Source organism: Brachyistius frenatus, unplaced genomic scaffold (genome assembly GCF_029030835.1).
Source record: "Brachyistius frenatus isolate BFR_SWC_R1_liver_20210118 unplaced genomic scaffold, ASM2903083v1 Contig_5, whole genome shotgun sequence".
NCBI classification, from domain to species: Eukaryota; Metazoa; Chordata; class Actinopteri; family Embiotocidae; genus Brachyistius; species Brachyistius frenatus.
The window spans coordinates 7,196,820-7,223,029 of NW_027210604.1; the positions used below are offsets into that span (position 1 = coordinate 7,196,820).

A 26,210-nucleotide genomic window follows, 5' to 3' on the forward strand; every position below is an offset into this window, starting at 1 on the left:
GTTTAATACAGATCTCTGGACCAGGGAGAATAAAACAGCAAGATCCACCAAATGACAGGAGAGATAAAAGGAATACTGATAAACAGACTGTACAGAGACGTAACCCTGCCTCCCGCCTACTTTCAGCCAATGGCAGCCGCTCCCTCTGCACACTGAGAGGGGGATCACAGTAGACTATTTAATCTGGTCAGTCACTTGTGCAATCAGTGCAACTGATCCAGTTCAGAGTGACCAAGGTCTAAAACTCTGCCCCAACCGCCGCGCAAAACACCTGGGAGTTCTAGTAAACACAAGGGAAGGTCTTAAAGTGCGCCGCTCGTTTGGCCCTCTGCAGACATCATCTGGAAAATAAAACGACGACCCTTTCTGGCATAAAAACACTAAGGAACTGGGGAAGAAGGTTGATAAAACATGTTGGGTACGATGGCATACTGGCATTCCGTTTCTTCTGTTTTCAGAACTGAGCCAAGGTTAAAAAAAAAAGAAAAGACTACAAGTGTTGAGTGCTGGGTGCTATGATTATTTTCAAAAGGCAAAAAATGAAGTGCAGTGTGACAATGCTTTGTGTGTATTGAGAACGAATCAGAAAAAAAAAAAAAAAAGTCCAAATAATGTTAGTGGACCCCCATAAGACAGAGACTAACTCTTCTCAGAAATAGAAAAACAGACTTTCACTGTCTTGTGCAAGAATTTGGAAACAACTTCAGGTTGCACAGAGCACCAAATATTGTTTTAGAATTCAGCAGTTTCTCAGATTTTTATAGATCTTTAAAAGACAAATCTTCTTCTATGCTGTTATAACTTTTACTTTTGACCACAGAGTGTTCTAAAAGCCATGAAGACCCCAAACAGACAGGTTGAGTCTTCTACACTGGGTATAATGTCAGTAAAACATAGCCGATGCTAAACACCAAAATCAATTTCAAATTATGTGCAAAATCAACCTCATACGCTATTTCTTTTTCTTTTTTTTATGTTGCCATTTACTCAAGGCAATCCGACCTAAAGTTGTGTTGTTATCATTCACAACGGAATATCTGTAACAAGTTTCAGAACTCGGAGCTGCAAGTAAGACAGTGAAAACTCAGCGGCTGGAAATCGAACGTTCATTTGACCGCCGCCGGTCTGAAGCCACATCATTGTGCCCGCATCGCAAAGTTAATTTGTCTTTGATTTGTCAATTAGATTTCCATATGTTCAAATTCAAAATATACAATATTAACATGTTTCCTGTACATTCCAACTCCCCCCACCCCGCCAAAAAAAAAAAAAAAAAAAAATCATAAAATGCATAATCTCTGCATTTCGCAATAAGACTTCCACCTTTTTCTTTACCTCTCTATTATCCTTCTTTTTTTTTTATAGATTTATATAATAATACATATATATATATTCTTTCTTCTTTTCTGTAACTTGAAGAGCTCTTCCCAAATAGATCAGGTAGAGGCGGCGGGGGGTGGGGAGCGCTGACGACCACAAAAGGCTCAGGAGGGGAGGAAAGGGAGATGGAGGGCAGCAGGGAGATCTGTGGTCAGATCATGACATTGTGGTCGTCAGGGGTGAGACAGAGCGGGGTGTCAGACCGGGGAAGGTTGCAGGGGCGTGGCAGCGGAGATCCCAGCATCACCGCCCGTCCACCCACCGAGACTTTCAGCAGCCACCAACCAGCAGAGGGCGAGCGATGCTCCCCCTCACACCGTGTTCATTCGTTTTCAGATGTTTTGCACTTCCAATCCTACCCTGCCTGTACATGCATTTATGACTCAAATTTACATACTGTTTGACTGGGAAATATAAATGACTAATCACTGCGTGTATGTGTGTGTATGTGTGTGTGTGTGTAAATATGTCTGATTAACGTTTAAGTGTAGGTGAAGGCCTGTGCCAAAGTGTAAGTCATCGTCAGGTCCCGACACCCGGTGGTGGGTGAAGCTCTACTGGAAGTGTTCTTGAGGTGGGCAAACAGGCACGGTTCAGTTCATCAGAGATTGGTTTTTTTGTATTTTTTTTTTTTTACCGCATAGTGCCTCACTAAGACAAGTGGCAAATTAGACTGCAAACAAGTGAAGCGTGAACACCAGCTTTGAAATGATTCAAGTGGAGGTTAGACGCTGCTGAAAACCCATTCCTGTCGCGAGGCTCTCTTTGTTATCGCGCGGCCCGCGATCATAAAGCTACAGTGTCCCTCCGACTGGCTCTCCAACCGGGCCGGTGTGAGTGGGGGGCAGAGGCCTGTGGAAACCCAGGAGCCCGAGCCAATACAGGTGAGCGTGCAGGAGAAACGACTTCTTTCTTTCCCTTCGGCCCAGCAACACGCGCGTCGACTTGGCCGCGTGGCATCGACTGACCTTCCGCTGAACTCAATTTCTGTGGCACGAGTTCTTTAAATACAAAAACAGTACGTTAGCGTTAATACGTATAACGACAACTCTCGACTTTTACTTTTGGCATCTAAGCAGCCTCGCTCGCTGTCCTCACACATCTCTCATAACTCCAGTGACTGAGAACCTGCGGTGGCACCGACACAGATTTTTTTTTTTTTTTTTTTAATCTCCGGTTAAAATCGCCTCTCTGGTTGAGCTTCTCCTGTCTTGCCAGCTGATGTAGGTTTCGGGCTACAATAAAAGATTGCATACTTTTCGATATCCATAACTGTGTCCCTGCACTACAACTATAAAGTCAGCGATACCCGCTGGTACTCGCTTACAACCACCTTCCCTCTCGGCCTGTTCAAACTGCCTCCCTGCCTTCTCCTTTTCTTGTAACTGCACGTAAACTATAATCTCATTCAACTTTCCGAGGAACGTGTGTGTGTTCAAATCTTAAACTGCGAGTTGTTTAAAGGAATCTGCATGAGGACAAATTTGTTCAATCTTTCTTTCTAAAAACTGCCCACTGAACATAAATGTTCCCGTAATGCGCCTTATTGTGCGACAACATCATCTCGAAACACCTGAATTAGCCCACTTCTATGTAAACGGCATACTGCAAACAAACCTCTCTACATAATAAAAGTCCGTGGTAGACACACTGCTTTGGGTCTATGGCAACAAAGACTAACGTGGCAAAAACAAATACATTAAATAGCACTGCAGGCTGCAGTAAAAATGACACTATTGCACTGTGGCATCCTGTAAATGGCCCTCAAGTCTTGTTGGATTAGTCTCGAGTCTTTTGGGTTTCCACAGACTGCTGCTAGCAGCACTCTGATATAAGAGAGCAGCAGTGACTGAGGGGGGGGGGACGAACTGGGCCGAGGTGAACCCAGTGTCAGTACTGTGCAGTGTGAGGTGTACTGTAGGAAAGTGTGTGTGTGTGTGTGTGTGTGTGTGTGTGTGTGTGTGTGTGTGTGTGTGTGTGTGTGTGTGTGTGTGTGTGTCTGTACAGTGTTACGTTGGCGCACAAGAATTTCACTTCAAGACAATTATCATGTCGCTTGTGTGTGTTTGTGTTTTAGGTGTACGACAGGTGGGATCCGTTGGAGATCTGGGAGGTGATGCTGGCGCTCCTGCTCATGCCCTGCTCACTCCTCCCCCCTGATGACGTCCTCCTCATAGCCTGTGGGCTGTTCCTCACCCCTCCTGCGCCCCCCTGGCTACCCCTCTGACTCCCTCCTCCGGGATGGTGGAGGCTCCAGGGCGGCGGGCCCCCAGCCAGCATTGGGTGACCCCAGGGCTGCTGCGAGCTGGAGGCCCCCTGGTGGTGATGACTATGGTGGCCGCCGCCGCCGCCTCCTCCACCTCCTCCGGGCCAGTGGCCCCCCCCCTGAGCCCCCTGGCCCCCCCCCCAGCCTCCCTGGGAATCGGGAGCCAGGTTGGAGAGCACCATGTTGCTGAAGCCCAGCCGCATGGACTCCGAGTCAAAAGCCTCGATCTCTCGGGCCTGGCGTTCCAGCAGCGAGCGGATTCGCTCCAGACGCTCGTTCTGCAGGGAGAGCATTTCCTCCTCAATCTGGGGAGATAAACACAAAATCGTTTCAAAATAAGTGACAAGTGATAATGCACAAGACGAATTCTGACATTTGTCTGCTTTGGATATATAGTGACTCCAAAGTTCTGGTTTGAACGTCGGAAATGAGCCAGTCGACTGGACCGTTTCTGTCGTTGAGAAACAAAAGGTCTAACAATACAACAATGAAACGTACAAAGCTCAGGAAAAACATGCAACCCCATCAAGACGGAATGATTAAAGAAACTAAGGAAGGTAGTTAAACTTAAAAACATTGTACCATCAAAACCAAAAAAACAAAGCCGTAATGTCTACTGTCACTCTGTTTTTGTTTTGTTTTGTTTTTTCTTGACACAAGTCAGCACGAAACAAAGCCCGGGGCCCTTTTCTTACTTTCTGCTCCAGCAGAGCTCTCCGCAGAGACACCCTCTGCTCCAGCTCCCTCCTCTCCTTGTCGTGCTGTGCGTCCGTTTGCATCTTGATCTTGCTCTGGTAGGCGTTGAGCAGCTCTAGCTCCTGCTGCAGCTGCATCCTTAGCACCTGACACTCGCCCTCCTGAGCTTCATCTAACCGCAGCTGAGGGGCAGGCGAGTGAAAAAGAGACAAAAAAAAAACAAAAAACAAAAAAACAAACGTGCATACGTTGTTCTTTAGAAGCGAGTTGATGTTTGTTTGTCAAAAGGATATTTCATAATCTGGAAAATGTAGCTTTTAACAGTGTTATCAATAGAGAATAATTATCCCTAATAACTGACGGTAACATCTGACCCAATTATTCCTGTAGATGAATTACAATAATTGAAGCACTTCCGTGGAAGATTCAAGGATTTTTTTTTTAGAGCCTTAAATTAACTTATTTTGCCAACTTCAATGACTGGAATGTGCAGTGGCAAAACGTGACAAATACTTCTTGTGCTCTACATAAGGACCATAAAAATACTGATCTTCCATTTCAAAAATAGTTTTGCTAAATTTAGACTTTATATTATAATGCAAAGTTCTTCAATGGCAGCTTTGCATTAAGGAAACATTAAAGATCCCCTCTGGGCATAGTAAAAGACATTAAAAAAAAATACCTTGCTTTGAATAATAGTTTGTGGCCGATATGTATATATTTTTTTCCACAGAAAATGTTGAATTACCTTGTCAGAAATTATTTATGTTCCATGAACATTTTAAATCTTCTCTTCAGGTACTCACAGCCTGTGTGGAGAGCATTTCATTGATGGAGTGGTCATACTGCTCAGCCAGGATGGCCAGCTTCCTCGTCTGCTCCTCCTTCAGCCTCTTGAGCACAGCCTTGTGGTCGGACTTGGGTGTGGTCTCGAGCAGATGGTTCCTGAGGGCCTTGTACTGCCTGGTCTGGGTTTTGCATGTGTCCTGGAACTGCTTCTTAATCTGAAGCTCCTTAGACTGAAGAAAGAAAATGTGTTGTGTACATAGTTTGTCATGGGGTCAGTTACAGAAAAGCATTTTCGGTCCGTGTACCTTGAGGCTCTTGGGCTGCTGTCGGACCTCCATGACGTGCTTGCGTCTCAGCTCCCTCTCCCTCCTCTTATTGTATTCCAGCTGGTTGGTGAGCTCTGTCTGGTGCTGGGTCCGGATCAGCTCTGCCCGGGCTTTCTGGATCGTCCCCAGGTGCCTGAACTCCAGCTCCTGCATTGACTCGTGATGCCTCAACAGCATTGCGTGCTCTAAGTCCTTCTGTGTTTGCCTTTTGTTCAGCTCCTGAAGAAGAGAGGGTCAAATAGCTAACATATACACGGTATAAATAAAGTAAGAAAGGGTGGGTGGTGTCTGGTCCTCGTTGCGTGTACCTCTCTGGCCAGATCCTGCTCCACATTGTGTCTGGCAATGAGGATCCTGCGTTTGAACCGCCGACACTCCAGCTCCAGGTACTGCCTCTGTCTCCTCAGCAGGTTGGCCTCCTCCTCTGCCTGGAAATGGACACGATGCACCATCGCAACAAATTACTGAGGAACTCGCGCTTCAACCTTTCTAGAGGAACATGAAGGTTTGAGGCGGAGATAAGCTCTGCAGGGTTGGTACCTGGGCAGTACATTGATGGAATGTGATGGAGATTCTATTGATTTCGCATTCACTGCCGCGGTTGTGTAAAATTATCACTTGGTCCTTTGAGAATATGTATTGTGAAATCATCACCTGGAAGTGCTGGATGTTCTCTTTCTGCTTGGACAGCCACTCCTGCTTCTCTTTCTTGGGAGTCGACTGGTTCTCGCTCAGTTCCTGCCACAAACAGGTGTTTTTTTTTAGTCGTATTTCAATATGCCAAGGCACTGACGTTACTGTGCTTTATGCTTATACATGCAAACAGCATTTAGTATATTGACAATACAAAATGGGAAGGGTGAAAACTCATGAATGTCCCTCTGCATTTGTCTTTTATCAGATAGCAATAGTCCAATCAAACAGCTGCTTCTTGCTCTGCCGTTCTAAACCCATGTTGGCCAGACTGCTTTCAGTGATTAAACCAACTAGAGCTGAAACAATTAGTCAACTGCTTGATTCGTTAATTGACAAAATGCTGATCTGCAACTAATTCTATAATTAGTTAATATTGTTCTTAAAAATCAGTTGTGAAAATGACTTTTCCATGTGATGTGATAATACACCGATTGTCGTTTAGACTGATTGTCAGACCCAGTAAGACGTCACCGTGGAGTCTAGTAAAGTTAGACGGGGTCTGCCTTTTTTGTATACATTGGTCAAATGTATTAATTGGTGAATCAAAACAATAATCAACAACGTGATAGTGACCCTCAACATACCACCAAAAAATAATGTAGGCTTACAGTAAGCCGTATGTATCAGAGATGGTCCTGTTTAGCGTTGACATGTTTAAGCCTTTGATTTGGACAGTGCATCAGGTGTCTGCCTCAACTACACACCTATAAAAGTACACATTGAATTATCTTTGTTTTCGCAGATTTTTTTTAGCATCTTTACACAACATCACCAGAGGTTGCGTGCGGTTCTTGTGTGCGTGTTACCTCTTTGAGCTGCTCCTTCCGTAGTTTATACTCCCGCTTCTGGGACTCCAAGAAGCTGCTGAGCTCCTTCTTCTGCTGGACCTGGATGTGCTGCTGGAACTTCTTCTCATCGTTGGCAAACGTCTTCAGCTAAATCACACCATAGATATTGATTTAAGACTATTTATGAAGCACTCGCTCCAGTCGTAAGAACACACTTCGTCTACGTACGTCTTTCTCGAGGGCTGCCTGGTGTTTTTTGAGCAGTTTCTCCATCTCCTGATTGAAGTTGTTCCTCTGACTCTCCAGCTCTTTGTCCAGCCTCAGCCTGTGCTCGTCCATCTCCCCTTTCAGTTTGTTCTCCAGAGCCATCAGGTGCTTCTGGTGTTGCCGTCTCATGCGTTTGTACCCTGACATCTGCTCCCTCAGCTCCGAGTCCTGCTCGTGTTCTTGCATCTCGCGGGTCACCTGTGCGATGTGGACGCAGCAGCCATTCAGCACAATCCACTTAGATGGGTTTGTAGAGGGGTAAATACAGCTACTTATTATTTCAGTTGTGTCGAACAAAACACAACATATCTGGCCCTTTCGGTCACAAAGCCACTAACAGATCAAATTAATAAGCGTGATGCATGGAGGAGTAAGCAAGTGTGATCTCACGAGTGATGCCGTGCGGATGGTGGCAAAGTGCTCTCTGTTCCGGTAGTGCTTCCTTGGGACCTGAGCTGGTGTTGCCTGGGGCTCGGTGGGTGGACTGCTGGCTGCCTGCTCCCCAGAGAAACTCTCCTCTTCCTCCTGCAGAGATACGACGACAGAATTAACCCATTATTTTGTTACAGTATGTGACAGTGCGCATACGGTGTAAAGGCCACTGGGAGCATTGGGAAGGTTTGGGACAGTGTGAGAATCAGAGGAGGAAAGAGGTTACACGACGCATTCAATCGAAGATTTTGTCTGAATGCTACACTGAATCTAAAATGATCAATGACGGTATTTTATGAAGCACAAATGCCAAACATTCACTGGGTTCAACTTAAGTGGGACGGTTTGTTGCTTTTCTCAGTTTTGTGTCGTTCACTTAAATTATATACAGACTGAAATTTGGTGTTGGGTTGCTGGTCAGACGAAAGAAAGCAATTTGAAGACGTCATCAGTTCTTAGACCTTAAGAAGGGTGTTTTTCCACGATTTCACAAAATCTTTAAGATTAACCAATCGGTCTGAACTAAATAAATACATTTAGGTGGCACTCCAGAAATTTAGCATTGCGCTTCCAAAAGGCTGAGGACCTTGCAAGAGAGAGGCGGAAAAAAACCTAAAAAAAACATTCCAATTGATGTAGCAGATAGTGATCTATCCTGGCACCAACAACTACTTCACAACCACTTTGTCCTACAGTTCCCATAATAGCTTCTTTCAATAGACCTTCTATGAATTGTGTATATACCCACATCTTTCTACCACTTCTAAAATGACTGAAGTGATCTCAGTTCAGTCAATTTGCCACACAAGACAAAGCTCCTACCAGAGCCACAGGAGACATTATTATTAACTGATCATCATGAGTAAAACTGGTGGAGTGCCTCTTTGAATCCATCATGTGTATCTGTGCGACTTCACCTACCGGCTTGAGGTGTATGACGGAGCTGTTGGACATGACCGTGTGGTCTCCCTCCATCAGGTCCAGCTCACTGCGGTTGTCCTGGGCCGCTTCATTCAGACTGTTGACCGAGCTGCTCTGGGAGCTGGCGCTGATGGACATGCTGGGGATGGACTGATTACTGCCGACGCTGTTCACCGTTCCCGTCCGACCTCCGCCCGGCTCCAGCTCCTGGAGACGGGGCGGAATGGGCACATAGAGAGAGAGACGGAAAAGGAAAAGAGAAGGAGCCCGAGGAGAAACATGAGAAAGACCGAGAGACAGGGGACACAGACAGACGGACGGACGGACATACAAACCAATGCACGTCTCGTTATTTTCTCTACACGGGAGAATGTCACTGTTGCTTTAGTTTTGATTTGAACATAACAACATCCACGCACCTCGTCTGCCTCCTGGGTTTCTGTCGTGGGCCCGTTGTGGGCCTCCTGGAGGAGGATCTTCTTCATCTTACGATACTGCAGGTTATCCAGCTCTCGCACTGCATCCTTGGTTCTCTGAATGAGATCCATCAGCACGGAGTCGGGACGTTCACGTTGCAGAAACGCATGCTGGAGGGCAGCGTGACGGGAAGGAAGGTACAGATCATCATGAGAAGAAAAGAGGAGAAATGGGAATGACCATTAGAAGAACACGGTGGAATATATTTTCAACACTTGAGTGTTCGTGAAGAGCTGGTCTTCAATTGACAGGTTATTGCGTAACATCTTCTTGAGGCACACATCCTTAATGGAGATAGAAAACAAAGTGGAACGACTGAGAGCTTATGATGGGAATACGTTTTTGTGCCACAACTTAAAACAAATTGCAAATATAACGGTGGAAAAATGTTCAATACCCCAATAAAAAAAGGTAATTTTTAAGATTAGCGTCACTTTTTGACATCTCAGAAGTCCAATGGAAGAAGATCATACGGAGAGGCGGTTAAAATAAACCTGTAACCGTTTTCATGTTGGTTAACATAAGTGCTCTTTTGGAACTTGGCATTTAGAAAAGAAAGACTGAGTGTGCAGTGCTTCCGTACCCCAAGGACGACTTCCATTAACAACAGTGAGTCCAATAGTGGGCTAAGTGACAGATGCTCAGTTACTTAACGACAGATCTAAAAGTCACATCTATACAGTAATTACATCTGTGCTCTTTTGACAAAATCAAGTTGTGTGTGTGTGTGTGTGTGTGTGCGTGTGTCTGGAAGAAGAGGATTAGTGAATCAAAATAGAAGCTTATGGGGGACAGAACAGAGTGCAAACATCAGAGAGAGATTTATCACCAGAGGGCTGGTCAGTCTCTCATCTTAACACACTGACCCGGCTGCGTTTCTGTGTTGTAGTGTAAAGTACATGTGTGCACTTACACCCAACATGTCGTCAGAGTGTGGTCTGTCCTGGGGGATTTTCTGAAGGCAAGAATCGACAAAGTTTCTAAAGTAATCCGTCCTGGAAACAAAGAGGATGAGACAGCGGGTCAAACCAAAACAAGACACCTGCACAGAGAGCCTGTATCAAGAGCAAACATTTAAGTTGCAAAATATACAACACAATTACAACCATGCACGAGCTTCTACACAATAATATCATGTCATTTTTACTTAACATGTGTCGGCCCTTGATTTAACTATACGGATGATAACTCGCGCGTGTGCGTGTGTGTGTTCCTCACCATTCACTGGACTGCAGTGTGGGGCTCTCATTCTGCGCTATGTGGTATAAGGCACTCATTGCATTCATGTTAAACAAGGGAGGTTTCCTCTCCGCTGGAAGAGAAATGACAACCGTTTGTATGTATTTATTCTTATTAAATTACAAGTTGTATCCAAAGACCTGCCGGTCAGTTTGCGGGGGCAGGGGGGCGGGGGAATCATCAAATCCTGTATAATGAGGGCCTGGTTTACTAAGATCTGTGCACATTTATTTTGCACCCGTTTTGCGGGTGATTTACTAAAGGTAATTGCGTCTTTGATATCAGGTGCCAATCGCTCTTTTAAATGAGGTATTTGCGTGTGTTAAAGTGATTCCAGACGTTCTAATGGAACGACCGCAAAAGCAAAAGGAATTCTGATCCCATTGAAATGAATAAATCGCCAATAAATATAACAAGAACGAAAGGCTATATGGGAGATTATCAGCGAGGAAGTCAATGCCGAGGGAATAACCAAAAAAATCAATAGATTAAATTAAGAGAAGATGGCCAGATATTAGGCGAAAAATACAAAAAAAAACCTGCACATCATAAAACGTCGGCAAATAAAAGAGCAGGGGCGGTAGATGAGACCCTCTAACAAACATATATAGCCTATAGCCTACCTGTGAATTCTGCAGGACACATTCAGTACCTGGGACAGCACACCCGAATAACGGGACTGGGTGCTCTGTTCAAGCAGAGAAACGCTGGGATGACCCAGAGGCGAGAAAATGCTGAGTCGCAAGAAGTTTTTTTTTAATTGCCGATATTTCGTGGCTCCTTCTTGTTGTTGGCTGTCAATCATTATTCGGTTCATTTAATAACTTCGAAATGTCAACGCTGGAAAGACGAGATGTCTGAATATTATTTCCTCTGGCATCTCAGAAATTTGTACACGGGTGTCAAACCACGTTCTCAACGTATTCTTTGTTTTCCCCTGCGTCTCCTTCTCACCACAATAAGAGCAGCCGTCTCTCCTGATGTGCGCATCTGATGAACACGTGCCTTTCAGTCGTACTAAAATACTCACGCGATCCCATCTCCTATTTCTACTTTCAGGTTTAGTAAATATCGTTGCGGGTGCTAAATAGTTCTATTTGCATTTCTCCTCACAGTATTTCGCACGTTCAAGTACAAACGCCCAATATTACATACGCATTCAGACAAACACGCAACGTGTGTCAAATTGCGCAGTTGAAAAACGCAATCCTCACTGCATGTCGTCAGAAGATCAGCTTGGACATGTTTTTGCGGGTGGTGCGAAGTTTGCATGTGATTTTACACACGCAAACATTCAGTAAATCAGGCCCTCAGTGTTTGTTTACTTGGTACTAAGTTTACAGAAAGATAGTCTTTGCACTGCAGTTACATTTGAACAGATACAATACAGACCTAATTCTATACAGGTGATCCCTAAGGACCAGACATCCACCTTTCCATCATACTGGCCCTCATCCATAGCTAGAATCACCTCCGGGGCCATCCTGGATGAAGTGGAAGAGAAGGATAAAGTAGGTGTGGGATATAGAGAATAAAATGAAATAAAAATCAGATTAAATGTAATTTTTTTGTAACTTGTGGATACTCAGTTAGACTTTTTGAAAAAAGAAAACAGTCCATTCAATTTACTATAACTCTACTCTTTAGTGTAAAAAAAAATAATTGTTTTTCATTTTCTCTGCAGCATTAAAAATAAGGGTGAAGACAGCACTTTATTTTTCAATAAATTTACAAGATAAATTGTGATTGATTGTGGAGTACTGAAAAGAATATTGTATCAGATGATGCAGCACACCTCTTACTGTATCGTCCGTCATTTTCTCTAAATAGAGTACATCAGATATGTCTCACTCCTGAGCATACATCGCTCACAACAATCACAGCGTCAAAACATTTGGATAAGCAGCAGGCAGCTTTTTATAGTGTGAATATTCAAACCAAGGCAAATCATGTTTTTACAGTCAAATTCATTTCATCACTCATTCTTTAAACAGAGAATGTTCATAAAGTCAACATTTTGGTTCGTTCGACCAAACGTACTTTCGATTCTTTCAGGCTCCACTTACCAATATGGCGTTCCCACAAAGGAGTTGGCGGGTGAGGCGATGGAGGCGGAGCCAAAGTCTGCCAGCTTGACACACCCAGGCTCAGTTAGCAGGACGTTACCTGCCTTCACATCCCTGAGAGGTAAAAAGAAAAATGTGTGTGAGAAGGATGCTGAGGTGGGATGTGGTGTTTACAAAAAAAAAAAAAAAAATTATATATATAGGTCACGTAAGATTGACTCACCTGTGGATCATATTGTGGGAATGAAGGTAGGCCAGTCCCTGCAGAGCACCATGTGTGATGGCAGCAATCTCAACTTCTTGTAAAGGTTTTTTATGAACTGCAGGAAGGAAAAACAATCAGAGGAGCAATCAACATGAGATAATGATGTTTCTCTTCTGTCAGCTCAGATATCCAGTCACGTATCAAATGTCTCGTCAACGTGGACCCCCTGCTCACCTTCTAGCAGGTCAGAGGCTGAGCCGAGACAGTACTCCATCACCAGCTGGAAACAAGAGATAATATCAAGAATAACCATGTATAACTAAGAATAGGAACAAACACATTGCAGAATGAGATCATCTTTTGATTCTGTGTATGCAAATGGTTGACTTACCCATGCTGTGTGTTCACGGAGGTAACAACCTTTGTATTCTATACTGTTGGGGTGTCGGATCCTCTGGAGGAACTTCACCTCTTTTATAATATCCTGCCATTTCTGTTGGGGAAACAAGAGATTTCAAAATAAACTGGCAATGCTTTTCTTGGCTTTACGCTCTAAAGGTGACTGTGTGTGTGTGTGTGTGTGTGTGTGTGTGTGTGTGTGTGCGTGCGTGCGTGTGTGTACACAAGCTTGTCTTTTGAGTGTAAATAAGAGTAAGGTGGTTCTCTTCACAGATTATGTGTAATCTGATTATAGCTAATCTGTATTCATCAGCAGAGCGGACTGTGTCTGGACAACAACAATGAAAGTGAGCTCATAGGAGTGATCTTGTTGGGACTGGAAGGTTCAGTGATTACAATTGTTGAGAATTACAACATTAATCCGGCAGTCTAGGAGATCTTTCTATGGACTTTCACTACCTAGCCAGTAGCCATTTAAAAAACAAAGTATAAATCTTTTAAGATCTTAGTCCACTTGATTTAAGAAGTTCCTTTTCATTTTAGAACTTCCTCATAAAAATATGTCAGCGCTGATGACCAAAAATATGTTTACAGTTCAGACAAAACATGTGATGGCTTCCTTTTGGCCCCAACAGTTTGCTGCCGAATAAACTCTTTAAATTGCCTCAATCGAGACGCCTCTCTTCAGTCTTTCAAAGTTTCACGTTGTGCCCGGAGCCTGATCACACAAGATGTGTTTCAGCATCAAATACTTCCTGTATTGTGAAAGATTCATATTCATCATATGAATTTAATCAATCTCGTCTCACCTCATTAGACTGTTTGCCACTGTAGGACATCTTTTTAATCGCCACCACCTCATTCGTGCGCACATCCCGTGCCTGGAAAACACACAGTACAGGATACGTCATCCAAAACATACACTGTTACGCTATTTGTCTCATCCAGGATGAGCTTTTCCAAGACCTCTTGTACTTTTTAAACCGCGGCGCACGCAGTGTTCGAGAACCAAAGTCAGATCAGACGGCTCAGGTGAGTCACATCACTCCACTGTACCTCGGTGCTAAAACAAAAAACTATTGTATGGTCTGATAAAAATAACTTTGTACAAATTGTTTCTCTTTACTGAAGATCAAACAGCTTCTTGTTGTATAATTATGAGATAAACTCACTGTAAGCCCACTGACGTGTTGAGCTTACATTGAGGTAACTTTACTGGCAAGTCAGTGTTGTTCAAAAGAAAACCGCAGCTGATCAAATACGGACAAAATTTGGATGACAAATTATCTGTACTTCCTGAACGAAGGTGCCTCTGATCTGACAGTTTTCTCTCTATTAAACTGATAATATTCCTGTTCAACATGTACAATTTCGATCCACAGAAAAGCTCAAATGAATTTCTCTTTTATACGAGTCCGTGTGAAGATGTAGTTGACGTACAAAGTAGACGGCGCCGAAGCTGCCATGGCCAATCTCTCGGAGGTCAGAGAAAAGCTTCTCGGGGTCTTCTTTGAAGAAAAGCTCAGCCACATCCGGATCCTTCAGGCTGCCTGCCCTTACAGAGGAGGGCATCCTGGTTAATGGAGTCCCTTATCGCCCGCGCAGAGGGGATGGGACTATCTGGGTGCTGAGCTGTGCCAAAGCAGCTGAAGATTCATCTGCGGTAATGGATGAGCCCGAGGATCCAGCACATGGGCACCTAGATGGACAAAGACGGGGGGAGGTGGGGTTGTTAGTAAGGACAATAGGAAACGCACTGATCCTGCACGATAGGATGAAGAGTTTGAAGGTACCCGTGAGGGAAGTCAATGGCCAGATATTGAAAGGAGAGCAGGAAATCTCAGCACAGCTTTGATCCAAAAGGAAGCAAAAATGAAATTCTGGGATAGATAACCTTTTTCCCCAACAGGGGTCCAGAATACCGCTTTATATTGGTCGGACTGGAGCCAGTCTGTAATTATTTGTGATATCAGGTGCTCATGCACACAACACCTGGCCACATTCAAACGTTTAAAAAGATTTTTGGCTACATAATTTTCCATTATCGGTAAATTGCATTCATTCTGTATTTTGTACGAGTTTTTTTTTTTTTTTAATTTTGGAATGAAGAAAAACAATGAAGTAAAATGTAAAAGTGACCCCAGTCCAGCAGCAATATCTTCTATTCCCCGTCCTTTACACAGCCCTGCCTAGCGGACATCCTGACTACTGACTTCCAAAGAAGCATCACTATCCCAATGATTTGTTTAACAACAGGTAAAAAAAAACAAAAAAAAAAACAAGTGGGCTGAAGGCATTCCTAAGATATAATGGAGCGAGTCTCCAGACAGCCGACGTGAACGCCACACTGGCTAAAGAGCGCACATACAAACTGTCTTCAAACAAAGTCAAGAGCTCCTGAAGTATTTGAAAGAATTGTGATTTTGGCCGCGGGTCACACTTTTACGTGCCGACACTGATATAACTGCAGAGTCATCACTGGTGCATCAGTTAAGACTGCTTCAGCAATTATAAGCGACTGGAATGACTGGGCAATGCAAATATCCCAGCTGAAGGATTGATTTCATGTCCACTGCTACGAGGTGGCCTACAGTAATGAGCGGAGAGCTGCACTGGGTGATCAATTAGGACATGGGGGAGGGGGGTCAAAAGTTACTCTGCACTTTAAACTGGATGCCTCAATTTTGCTCTAATTAGTACAAGTCACATGTGTAACTTCAACACTGTATGTGCACATGCAAATGTTGTACCACACATACATGATGCTGAGTCAGGCTATACTTAATTCAAGTACTTAAATTATACGTAATGGGTTTCTTTCAAATTAAGAATATCAAAGCTTTATGTACTATGTTGCACAAGTGACACGACTCTGATGTACACGTGTTGTTTGTTGTCAGTGTTTGTTTAAAGCGTTTAGATAATATGTTTCGTCTAAGCTTTTTTTTTTTTTTTTTTAATAGCTACAGTAATTACTGAAAACATTAGAGGTTGTGATTTTTACCGTCTAACACCTATAACTGACTGACAGTTGTGTAATTAATCTTGAAGACGCCCAGCGTCCCATTTTGAGGATGAGGTGACAACAAACTTCGATCATTTGTCTCCCACAGCATCCAACTGCAGAAAAAAACTCGTTTGTCTTGTGTGAAATTAGGGTTTGATTAATAAACATGCCTAACATGTATGCTCTATGTGTTGTCATGCACACATTACAACCGCAATCCATCCTGCTGTCCGGTATGACCTCAGTACCCATTCTGACCTGCCGGTTACTGAGCTGCTCCATTAGAGCCGTTGAAAAACTCACTGCTACACAGAACTTGTACTTCTACATTTTACTCTTTGCCGCACCGTCTTTTGCTTGCACAACGGCACTCCTCAAGGCTGCTGTTTTTTTCTTTTCTTCTGCCCTCTCCATATCAGGTTATCTGAGCAATTCATAACGCTGTTATTCCAAGTATGTGAACATCTTATTCATTATGAATACCAGCGTTGTTTGTCCTCCCAAGCATGTCCAGTGCTTGCTGACTTCATGCCGCCATCAAATATTCAGTCACATAATAAAACTTTATTGTCTACTGTTCCTTATGAACTCTGGAGTTCATTTGAAAAAAAGACTAAAGTCACCATTGGTTTGCGGATTGCCTCAACTTCCTGTTTCAAATGAACAGCCCTCCAGCGTTTACAATTCAGCTATACACTGGATTTTCACCTATTGTTGTTACTCCAACAATTGAAATCCTTGTCCAATTTAATTAAATAAACTTATGTTGTTGTTATGATTTATCTCCTAGTACCCTCTAATCATTGTAGAAATTCATTGTTATATTTAATGATTTGCTGATAACAGTCAATACACATGCCACCATGTGAAGGTGGCGGCTACTGGCACTTTACCCACTTCATGGTTATAACAAAATCACACAATATAATAATAATAATAATAATAATAATTTTAAAAAAAAACAATGACAATTTATAAAGGATGATATTGAATTAGCGCACACCGCTACATTCCAGGAGTTAAACCAGTGACCACGTACTCTCTTTTCTAACCTTTAGGCCACTCTGACTTTAAAAATACATCCCAGTGGTCAACAGGGTGCACACCTAAAGAGTGAAAGGGAATTGTACAATAGCACAAGTTCAACCTCATCTCCAGGTTTAACCAATCTGGCAATAACCCCTTCTACACCAAAACACAGCACAGATATCATTACACAAATACTCACGACTAGTTCCATCCCTCTGGTTTATCTCGGGCCAGCAGCACCGTTAAACTAGCTGGCAACAGTTACTGTATCTGTACTACAACCTGGCAGCCTGCTCAACTAAAACCACACTGTTAGCTCAGTGTCACAAGTTCTTCCCACGTAAAAAGCTTTCCAGCTGACAACAACAACAACAAAAAAGAGAGAGAATCTTTTATACCAAGACACGCAGCCCTCAAGGACAACAAATATCTCGGTGGAAAGAAGCTAGAAACTGCAACTGGAAACCAACTTAAGGAACACAAACAGAGGTCCAGTCTTTGGATGTCGTATTCAAGGGAACAGAGAATCATTCACATTCTTTTTAGTTTTGTCATAATGCTTGAAGAATTAGTAGATAATCATTGTAATGCGGATTGCTTGGCTGCTAAATGTGTTCAAACGTAAAAACTTCCATGGTAAAAATCCAAGAGAAGTATAGATCTAAATTGCACAGCTGCTTTCACAAAGCAGGATAGATCAACGAAACTGCACAGAAAACGGTGAATATACAGGTGCAGGAATGTTTCTTCTGACTTAAGTTGTTGATGTACAGAGTGACTCAAGACAAAAACAATCACACTTCGTAAAGACATGCCATCCATCCTCACTTGATATTGGAAATTGGTCTGTTCTCTATTAGGCCAATGCTCTTAAAAATGCACTGTGAATACAGCCAGTAAGGAGTATTGGCTTGTACAGCTTACAAATACACTGAACACCTTTGAGAACATTAGGAAAAAGGAAAAAGTGAGACGACGCTACGAACTGGATCCCTGTGATAGCTAAACACGATATCTTAATGTTTATTGGCCACTAGCATTTCTCAAAAACAGATCTACACAAATGTGTCAGTTTTACTCTGAGGATGAAAAACTGTTGTTAAAATCCATTACCGAAAAGGTAAAGGTTAAATAGACGGATCCCTTTGTGTCTGTGTGACGGAGAGACTTGATTGTAAATGTACAACGGGTTAAGGTTTTGGGCATTTTATTTGTGTGTAAGGCAAAGTAAAATGTCAGCTCTACTCTAAATGATTCGTTTCCTAGAATAGACAATACTGTTTGCCTCACCCTTCAAAAGAGCCTGATATTACTGACAAAGCATCAACATCAGCCGAAACAACAAAACAATGTTAAACATGCCCTGCTGTCAAAGCTTTCCGTACTTTTTCCGAAACCACCACGGTCACTTTTTCCAGCCGACATGCGATTATACTTCCTCATAAGCGCTTTGCTCGATTCAGCACACTCTGATGTCACTCATGGCTACAATGTGAGGCCATAAAATCACATGCTAACAAGCATGTTACTTCTCGCTGGCATTTACAGTATTAAGACAAGTCATTCACACAGTGACCATTCTATCAGATCTAAAATGTGACACACTAATACAATGTCAAAGGGCAGATAATCGTTGGTCAAGACAACCGCTATCCTCATAGAAATAGTATGATTAAGTCATCTTAATTAAAGTTGCATTAATTTAAAAAAAAAAAAAAGGATTTTGCTAATTGCTTGCCGATATCCCTGCGTTGTTAACCAAGCTCCTTTAGTGGCCGCAAACTTTTCATTTACTGGACAACATGAATAACGAAAACCCGCAAAACCACGCCGTTGGGTCAACTGAGGAGGTGCAGATGTTCCTCTGTTTGGTTGAGGATCCAGTGAGAGCTTCGCGCGACGTTGCTATGACAACCAGCTGCATTGAGGGGGTACTATCTACAGAGATAAACAAAATAAAACAACAACAAAACCATGTGGCGAAAACGCAGCTGAACATGACAAATATCCCGTTTTTATGGGTTTGAATGAGACCTCAGTATGAACAAGGTCCATGTTTTAAGAGATGTTCACCAATACGAATAAACACTGCAAATTTAGAGCATCTTACTTAGTTCCTTAATTTAATGTCCTTTAGAAACTTGATAAATCATGGGTTTGAAATTGTGCTGGCTTCTTTGGCTGGGCATTTTTATGGGCCAGCATGAGGTAAAAACAGTAAGATAGTTCTGTAAATTAAAACATTGTACACTCCCTGGCCATTTTACCAGCACATCATTCTTCTACATTTTTTACTTTTACATATTTGAATTAGACTGCGAGTACAATTCTATTAAACTAGACAATAGTATGCAGGAAGAAAAATTGAATTTTAAAAATCAATCAGGTATTCGTCTCTCTTTCACACACAATGAAACACCGCAATGAACCCTGAGTCACAAAGCTGAATCTGGAAGAGATGGATCGGACTGCAAGATGTGCGAATACGTCTCCGGTTTCTAAGAAGAACACCGTGTTCAAGAAACGCACCGAAAGCTGTTGTGCTCTACTGTTTGAGAAAATGGATCCGCTCGGTGAATTATGTGAATTGATTTCCTCTGCGCTGTAAAATCACCAAGAAGCCTTATGAAGAGGGAACCAATACACAAAGCCGAGTATCGAAGGGTGCCACGGAGAGGGAGAGCGAGAGAGAAATGGAGAGGGAGAACAAATAATCACATACTTTATTGATTCTTACAGTGAATTTCTCTTAGCTGCTACAGAGGAGCAACACCGGAGAAAAGCTGCGGTATCCTCGTGCATCAAAAGCAAAGAGAAGCTTTTAAGTACAACGTATTGGAGATATCCTGAAGAAATTCAGGAAAAGCAGATTAAAACATTCTGTACAACTAACATCATTTCAATTTCCACTATCGATCAGACTTCAATGGAACTTCTTTTTTTTTTTTAGCCTAATAGCCAGGTCTTATTTAAAGTAGATACATTTAAAATACTATTACACATAGATAAAAGCAATAATTGCATGTATTATTGAGGTTACCGTTCTTTCTTCCACATATACCGAGCTCTACCAGCCAACACACTAAACACAATTTCAGAACCAATTACACAATGTACCCTAACACTGTGTTACTAGTGTTACATCCGCAAAGATGTCTTCATTTATTTCGGCTGATTACACCTCCTCTGTGCATACTGCACTTGACTTAATTCATCAACCAGAATATGTGAAATCAACTGTCGGTGTGAATTTCCAAATAGAACCGTCGGAATTTAGTATCATTTTAATTATGTTTGTTTATTTAACACACACACACCAGCAGAAGATATATGCAATGGACTGTATATAGCCTCTCATACATATGCTTTCAAAATGTGCTTCAGCAAGATGCTAAATGCTGTATTGCTAAATAATTCAAAATAGGAATGCACTTAGATGCTACATTTTGTACGCTGATGGTGTACCAGCCAGATGTAAGTGGTCCTGGTCCACATGAAGAAGTTGGTGCTTTAACACCTACCTCATTTGGCCCAAATCAAAACAGCCAGCGCGAAAGGTCGCTCACAGTCTGGACCAAAAGACCAAAATTTGGTCCAACTGGATTTAACTGAATCATGGTTCATTTGGTTTGCAGTGTGGAAACAGCTTATTTTGATGGTTTAGAGTGTCAGACCAAATGCAAGAAGTTGCGACAGGCTATTTTCACTCGTTGAGCAACAGAAGAAGGAAAAGAACCCGAAGTAAGAAAAAATGAGCCGTGCTAGCATCGGAGAAGAAGAGGAGACAAAGCATTTAACGGTTCGACGAAGAAATAAAGTCTACGTGGAAAAAAACCACACAAATCCGGAAACCTGTAAATCATTTTCAGAGGAAAATAAGTTCTGGTGGTAATGCTGTAAAAATACAAATATTATAGAAGCAACCAAATTAATTTGGTCTTTAATTTTTCGCTGTTCAAATGGAAAAAGTTACTGGCTGATGTCAGACACATACCTGTCTACAAACCAGTCAATGTCAAGGAAAGGGACAACACAACCCACATACACGTCATTCACAGTTCTTTGGTGAGCTTAAATGATTGCATTTTGAAACCAGACCTAACTGGATCAAATGTACACAATGTTCCCAAATCATGAACCTCGGTTTCAAAAAAATACCGATATTCTCTTGCTGCATAACAACAATATAACTAAAATGTTAAAGTTCGGTGGAGTTCAGAAATAATCTGCCATTGGTCTGTCTTGAACATAGAGAAATGGCACCGATCAGATCCAGTGTGGTGTGCAGATTTTTTTTTAATGGAAAAAAACCCAGTATCTGATCTGTGCTTGAATCATCCAATGAACCGAGTTTAGGTATTGAAGTCAAATGCCCTATGAAAACAACACTGCAACATCATCGCTGTTTGTTCAGAGAGAATGTTAATTTCATGACCTACATGTGCGCCGCTATTCAAATGGCTTACACACTACATTTCTATCCCCCAAGATGGAGGGTGGGGTGTCCATGCTCCTGCTTCCCAAACTGATTACAGATTGTGGCATTTCAACTGAGTGGGGGAAGTGAAAACTCTCCAGCTACTCGATGTCAACGACAACACATCCCGATTTCTGGTGCTGTAGACATGATGGTGATGGAGGAGAGGAACGGAGTGACCGAACACTAAGAGGATTTGAACCATCCCGTTTCTCTGACATTTACACTCCGGCTGTTGAGACAAATGTCACGAGCATCAACGACACAACAAATTTCCTCTGAGCCAAACACTCTTGGGTAAAAAGAGGGGCACTTTCATAAAGGCATTAAAAAAAAAAACTCAGTTTACAAAGTCAACTCAGTGGATCCGGTTGGTCAGACTGACGGGCTACTGGATAAACACTTAGACTCCAAACATAATCCGACAGTTAAGAGCTCAAAATAATTTGGAAAAATCGGTCAAATTTGATGCAGAGTTCAATGGAGATTGTGACTAAAATGTTAATCCGATAATTCCAAACAATAGCAGCTCTCACTATGGTGGATATTATGTCCTCTGTCCATCACTTGGAAAAAAAAAAAAAAAAGTGATGTGCCTACCTCTCCCTTTTTATTCCGGCAGTCTGACTCGTAAAATATGTTGTTGTTTCCAACTGCTCAGCTGCCAGCCTCAATCAAAGACCCCGAGCAAGAACGCTTTATTTTTCCATATTTTTCTTATCGTCCACAGATCCAATTATAAGGCAAAGACAGAAAGCTCAATGAATTGATTCAACTTACAACATTTGTCTGTGTCTTGAACGTGGTTTCGATTATTTGCCCGTGTCTGACATCCTCCATTGTGCCACAAAAACGGTGGCACTTTTCTGAACTGTCATATCACGGAGGGTGCAACTGTCAATCAGACTGAGCAACACGGTTAAAACCAGAGTATCACTGTCATCTGGTTAGCCAACAATTAAACTGGATAAAAAAATAAAAAATAAAAAAAAATAGTAAAAGCACTGAAGCCTTACAATCAAAACACTAAGGAAGGATCATGCTATTACAATTACAAGTATATTACATATTTCAGCAAATAAAGTTCTGGCGGTAGTTTGCGGAAGCAGCTCTTGTTCTGCAGTGGCTGAATGGCACCGACTGCTTTATATGTAGACTTGAGGAAGCGGGACAGGCTTTGCTCCAGTGTCTAATCCATTTTCCCTGGGAGACAGTTAAATCCATTATGCAGTTTGCCCATATTCAGCACCCCCCCCCTCTTCCTCCTTTTCCCCCTCCCCCGGTATAACACACAAGAAAACACAACTTCACAAAGGCTTCTCCTGCGTCAAGATGTTCACAGTCAAAAGCAGCTGCACGCCTCATCATCATCATCCGTAAAGAAGCCTGCGAATGCACTGTTCAGACACATGAATGAACACATGACAGGTGTGTTAAGATCAGCACCGGTTCCGGGGGGAAAGCAGGGGACAGGCCGCAGCCCGTCGGAAATCTATAACGCCGTAAGGAAGATAAAAGTCCTACCTGCCTTCCAGATCCGGCATATAAGACTGCATTTATTACATCAACAAAAACGGGCGGACTGCTCCTGCTGCAGTGTTTATTTGACGAGAGTCCGTACATATGGCACAAAGAAAGAAGACGAAAGCGTGCGCGAGGGTGTTGTTTTTTTTTGTTTTTTTTTTTTTTTGGTAACGCAAAAGCCACCGAGACACGAGAGACGAGACAGGAGACACGAGACACGGCATTTGAGAGATCAGTCCAACATCTCTCGTCAACCACACCTGGCGTCCGTGCGTGATTTACCGATATTCAAAAAGTGGTTGCGTTAAAAAAAAAAAAAAATTTAAAAATCCGCGTGGAGCCGATACCGCCGTGTCACGCACAAGTTAAGCGACAAAAGTCACAAGATAAGCCGGGCAGAAGAAGAAGAAGAAGAAGAAGAAAGGAGGAGTAGCTAGACGGCGTTACGCAATATCAACACAGAAAACTGAGGAATGCGACTCACGTCAACACAAAACAAACAAAAAAACAACACACAGCCGTCGGCGGCCGATGGAGGAGAGATCTGCAATCATTAGTCGGACTCCGCGGAGCTGATGCTGCTTTGTAAACACACCGCCGGGAGACACGTACCTAAAAAAAAAAAAAACACCATAGAAGAAGAGGCTCGATGTCACCTACCGTCACAGCTGGCGTCAGTCACGTGATGTCGCTTGCAGATTAAGCAAAAAAAAAAAAACACACACAAAAAAAAAAAAATTCCCCCAAAACAGAGCAGCTCCAACACCGAGTGGTGTTTAACATACAGCCAGAAAAAAAAACAAAAAAACACAAACAAAAAAAACCCCGAGGGAGTGGCACCGTTCAGCGATAGTTGCATAAAGCGGATTAGCCGGCTAACGTCAGCTAGCTTCTCTATTTTATATGAAGTGTTGTCACACCGGCAAAAAAAAAAACCAACAAAAAAAGACAAAACACCTTTGACGTTAACGATGCTGAAGTTGCTGTCCCGGGACGGCAGGCTATCAAAAAAAAAAAATAATAATAAATCTGTCGATGCGACAAACGAGTCAAGTTGTGACAGCAACTTTTTTTTTTTTTTGGGGTGTTAGCAACCGATCAGGCTAGTTTAGCTCCCAAAGCTTAAAAAAAAAAAAAAAAAAAAAGATGTTGAAATCAAGAGAACAACAACAACAACAAAAACAATTATACTCGTCGTTTAGCGGAAAGCAAAAAAAAAACCAGCTACCTCAACAAAAAACAACAACAACAACACACCCACCTGTTTAAAAACGAAGCCACGCAGGTTGTTGAGAAGTGAAGATGGTGAATAGTCCGAAAAAAAACAAAAACAAACAAACAAACAAACAAAACAATCACAGACGGAGATCCGCTAGCTGAGAAGCTAGCGATGCTAACTCGTTAATCTTATGGTTTGTTTTTCTCCCTGAAAACACGAAACGGTGACGTGTTGTCCGGTCGTGTCATCTACACGGGGTCCGGTAGCGGGAGTAAATCATGACCCGGTGAACGACTGTCAAGCGTTTTAACTGTCAGCACCGAGATACTGGCACGGACGAGCTCGCTGCTAACGTCGGGCAGCAGCAGCAGCAGCAGCAGCTAGCAAACTTTCTCTCCTCGGTGGGCAGCTCCCTTAAAAAAAAAAAAAAAAAAAAAAAAAAAAAAAAAAAAAAAAAAAATGGCGGCGCAGAGAATCACCTCCCTTTCACCACCGAGGAGGAACAGGAGGAGGAGCAGGAGGAGGAACAGGAGGGTCGGAGCGGTTCTTACAGCCGAGGCCGTCCAGCTGCAGCCTGCCTGGTCTCAAGAGTTGGACGCTATTAGTGTGTGTGTGTGTGTGTGTGTGTGTGTGTGTGTGTGTGTGTGTGTGTGTGTGTGTGTGTGTGTGTGTGGCCTCATGCCCTTCCCCAGGTCACTGAGCTCCTTACCTGATTAACAGTTTCAGTCTTAATCTGGTCTCCTCTATAAATAGACACTCGTTCACTGACAATGATGAAAAAACTACAACAACAGATTTCAGGGAAGGTGGTGGTGGTGGTGGAGGAGGAGGAGGAGGAGGAGGAGGGGGGCGGGGTCCAGCCATCAGTTGACTTTCCGATCATCACACTCCCCTGGTCTCTTGATGTAAATAAGAAGAGTTGAGTTTATATCAAAGCACTTGTGTTGTATTCTAGAAAATCATAATAATAATAATAATAATAATAATAATAATAATAATGCAGCACCAAAAGTCAACTTTTATACTCTACTATGATTACAATACTGTGACCAGATCCTCTCAGCTGGAGGTCAGTCAAACATCACCCTCCAATGATGTGTTAGTTTTAAAAGGAAGTACGGTTTAATCGTAAAGTGTGAATGCCAGATGATCAGCTTTAACACTTTGTGCACATAATAAAACAAGATGTTTTGTTCACATCTGGGAAGCACCCACTCCTTAGTCATTGTTCTCCATTTACAGATTTCATTCAGCTCCGTCCAGTTGTCGCATACAAAACAATTTCAGCATGACACTGCACTCCGGAGGAGGATCTACACATGGAGCTGTAATCTGCATTGAGAAAATATAGGATGTGTGCAATGTGCATGGCAGCAGAGGTTAAAGATGGACATTCCACAACAGGCTGCAGGCTGAGAAACCAATCAGCTTCCAGGACCGGGCTGAGAGCGCTCTGATTGGTTGCCTGGCATCACTGTTGTCATGATGATGGGAATTAGGTCCTGCCTGTGTGGTCTGTATCCAGGCACAGAAGTACACTGACGCAAATGATACGGATGGATAAGCTGCAGAACTTTCTGACCCCGACACACACACACACACACACACACATGCATGTGTGTATGTATCTGAAGATGTACATTTTCACACACACACACACACACACACAGCTGCTTCTCATGGAAGAGTTGAGTTATATCACGTTAAAATATTATGTCAGGCCTGAAACCACAGCAAGTCAATCTTTTGAGGCACATCTACCTAAAGATCAATATATACATTTTTTTTTTTTCCAGAGCGGTCTCCTTTGTAAATTTTGGACCTTTACCGTTCCTCAGTTTATGAAGACAGTCTCTGAGGTGCAACACTCAACAGCTCTTATTTACTGTAACAAAAAAAAAAAAAAAAAAAAACCGGTGGCTCCATCACTCCCACCTGTCTCATCTTCAGCTACCACATGAGGGCACACATGTAAAAGTTTTGGTATGCCCTTGATTTTGTGTATGA

General features: G+C 42.7%; 1 protein-coding gene across 4 annotated transcripts; it reads right to left on the bottom strand.

Annotated features, from left to right (window-relative positions):
- Window positions 1-955: 955 nt before the first annotated feature.
- taok1b (TAO kinase 1b) lies at window positions 956-24,628 on the bottom strand. Of its 4 annotated transcripts, none has more exons than XM_069719971.1 (21): window positions 24,246-24,628; window positions 14,388-14,646; window positions 13,757-13,828; window positions 12,940-13,041; window positions 12,783-12,828; window positions 12,567-12,663; window positions 12,344-12,457; window positions 11,670-11,761; window positions 10,257-10,350; window positions 9,952-10,033; window positions 8,981-9,148; window positions 8,562-8,768; window positions 7,599-7,733; window positions 7,170-7,406; window positions 6,960-7,088; window positions 6,112-6,195; window positions 5,766-5,885; window positions 5,437-5,676; window positions 5,149-5,361; window positions 4,342-4,524; window positions 956-3,951 (listed from the first exon to the last, which is right to left on the bottom strand). In XM_069719971.1, exons 2-21 carry the CDS (start codon window positions 14,517-14,519, stop codon window positions 3,454-3,456), a joined length of 3,045 nt encoding a protein of 1,014 aa, XP_069576072.1. In that variant the 5' UTR covers window positions 14,520-14,646; window positions 24,246-24,628; the 3' UTR covers window positions 956-3,453. The 4 variants fall into 4 exon arrangements, with proteins under 4 accessions (XP_069576072.1, XP_069576087.1, XP_069576081.1 ...); XM_069719986.1 differs by lacking the exon at window positions 24,246-24,628 and adding an exon at window positions 23,469-23,535; XM_069719980.1 differs by lacking the exon at window positions 24,246-24,628 and adding an exon at window positions 22,985-23,419.
- Window positions 24,629-26,210: the final 1,582 nt, after the last annotated feature.

Bases quoted from the DNA above. Each gene is read 5' to 3' on its own strand.
- taok1b (XM_069719971.1), bottom strand. From the start codon at position 14,519: ATGCCCTCCTCTGTAAGGGCAGGCAGCCTGAAGGATCCGGATGTGGCT. The intron at 12,829-12,939 runs GTAAGTCAACCA...TCTTGTTTCCAG, and splicing joins TCCGTGAACACACAGCATGG to CTGGTGATGGAGTACTGTCT. The intron at 12,664-12,782 runs GTGAGCAGGGGG...TCCTTCCTGCAG, and splicing joins AGCCTCTGACCTGCTAGAAG to TTCATAAAAAACCTTTACAA.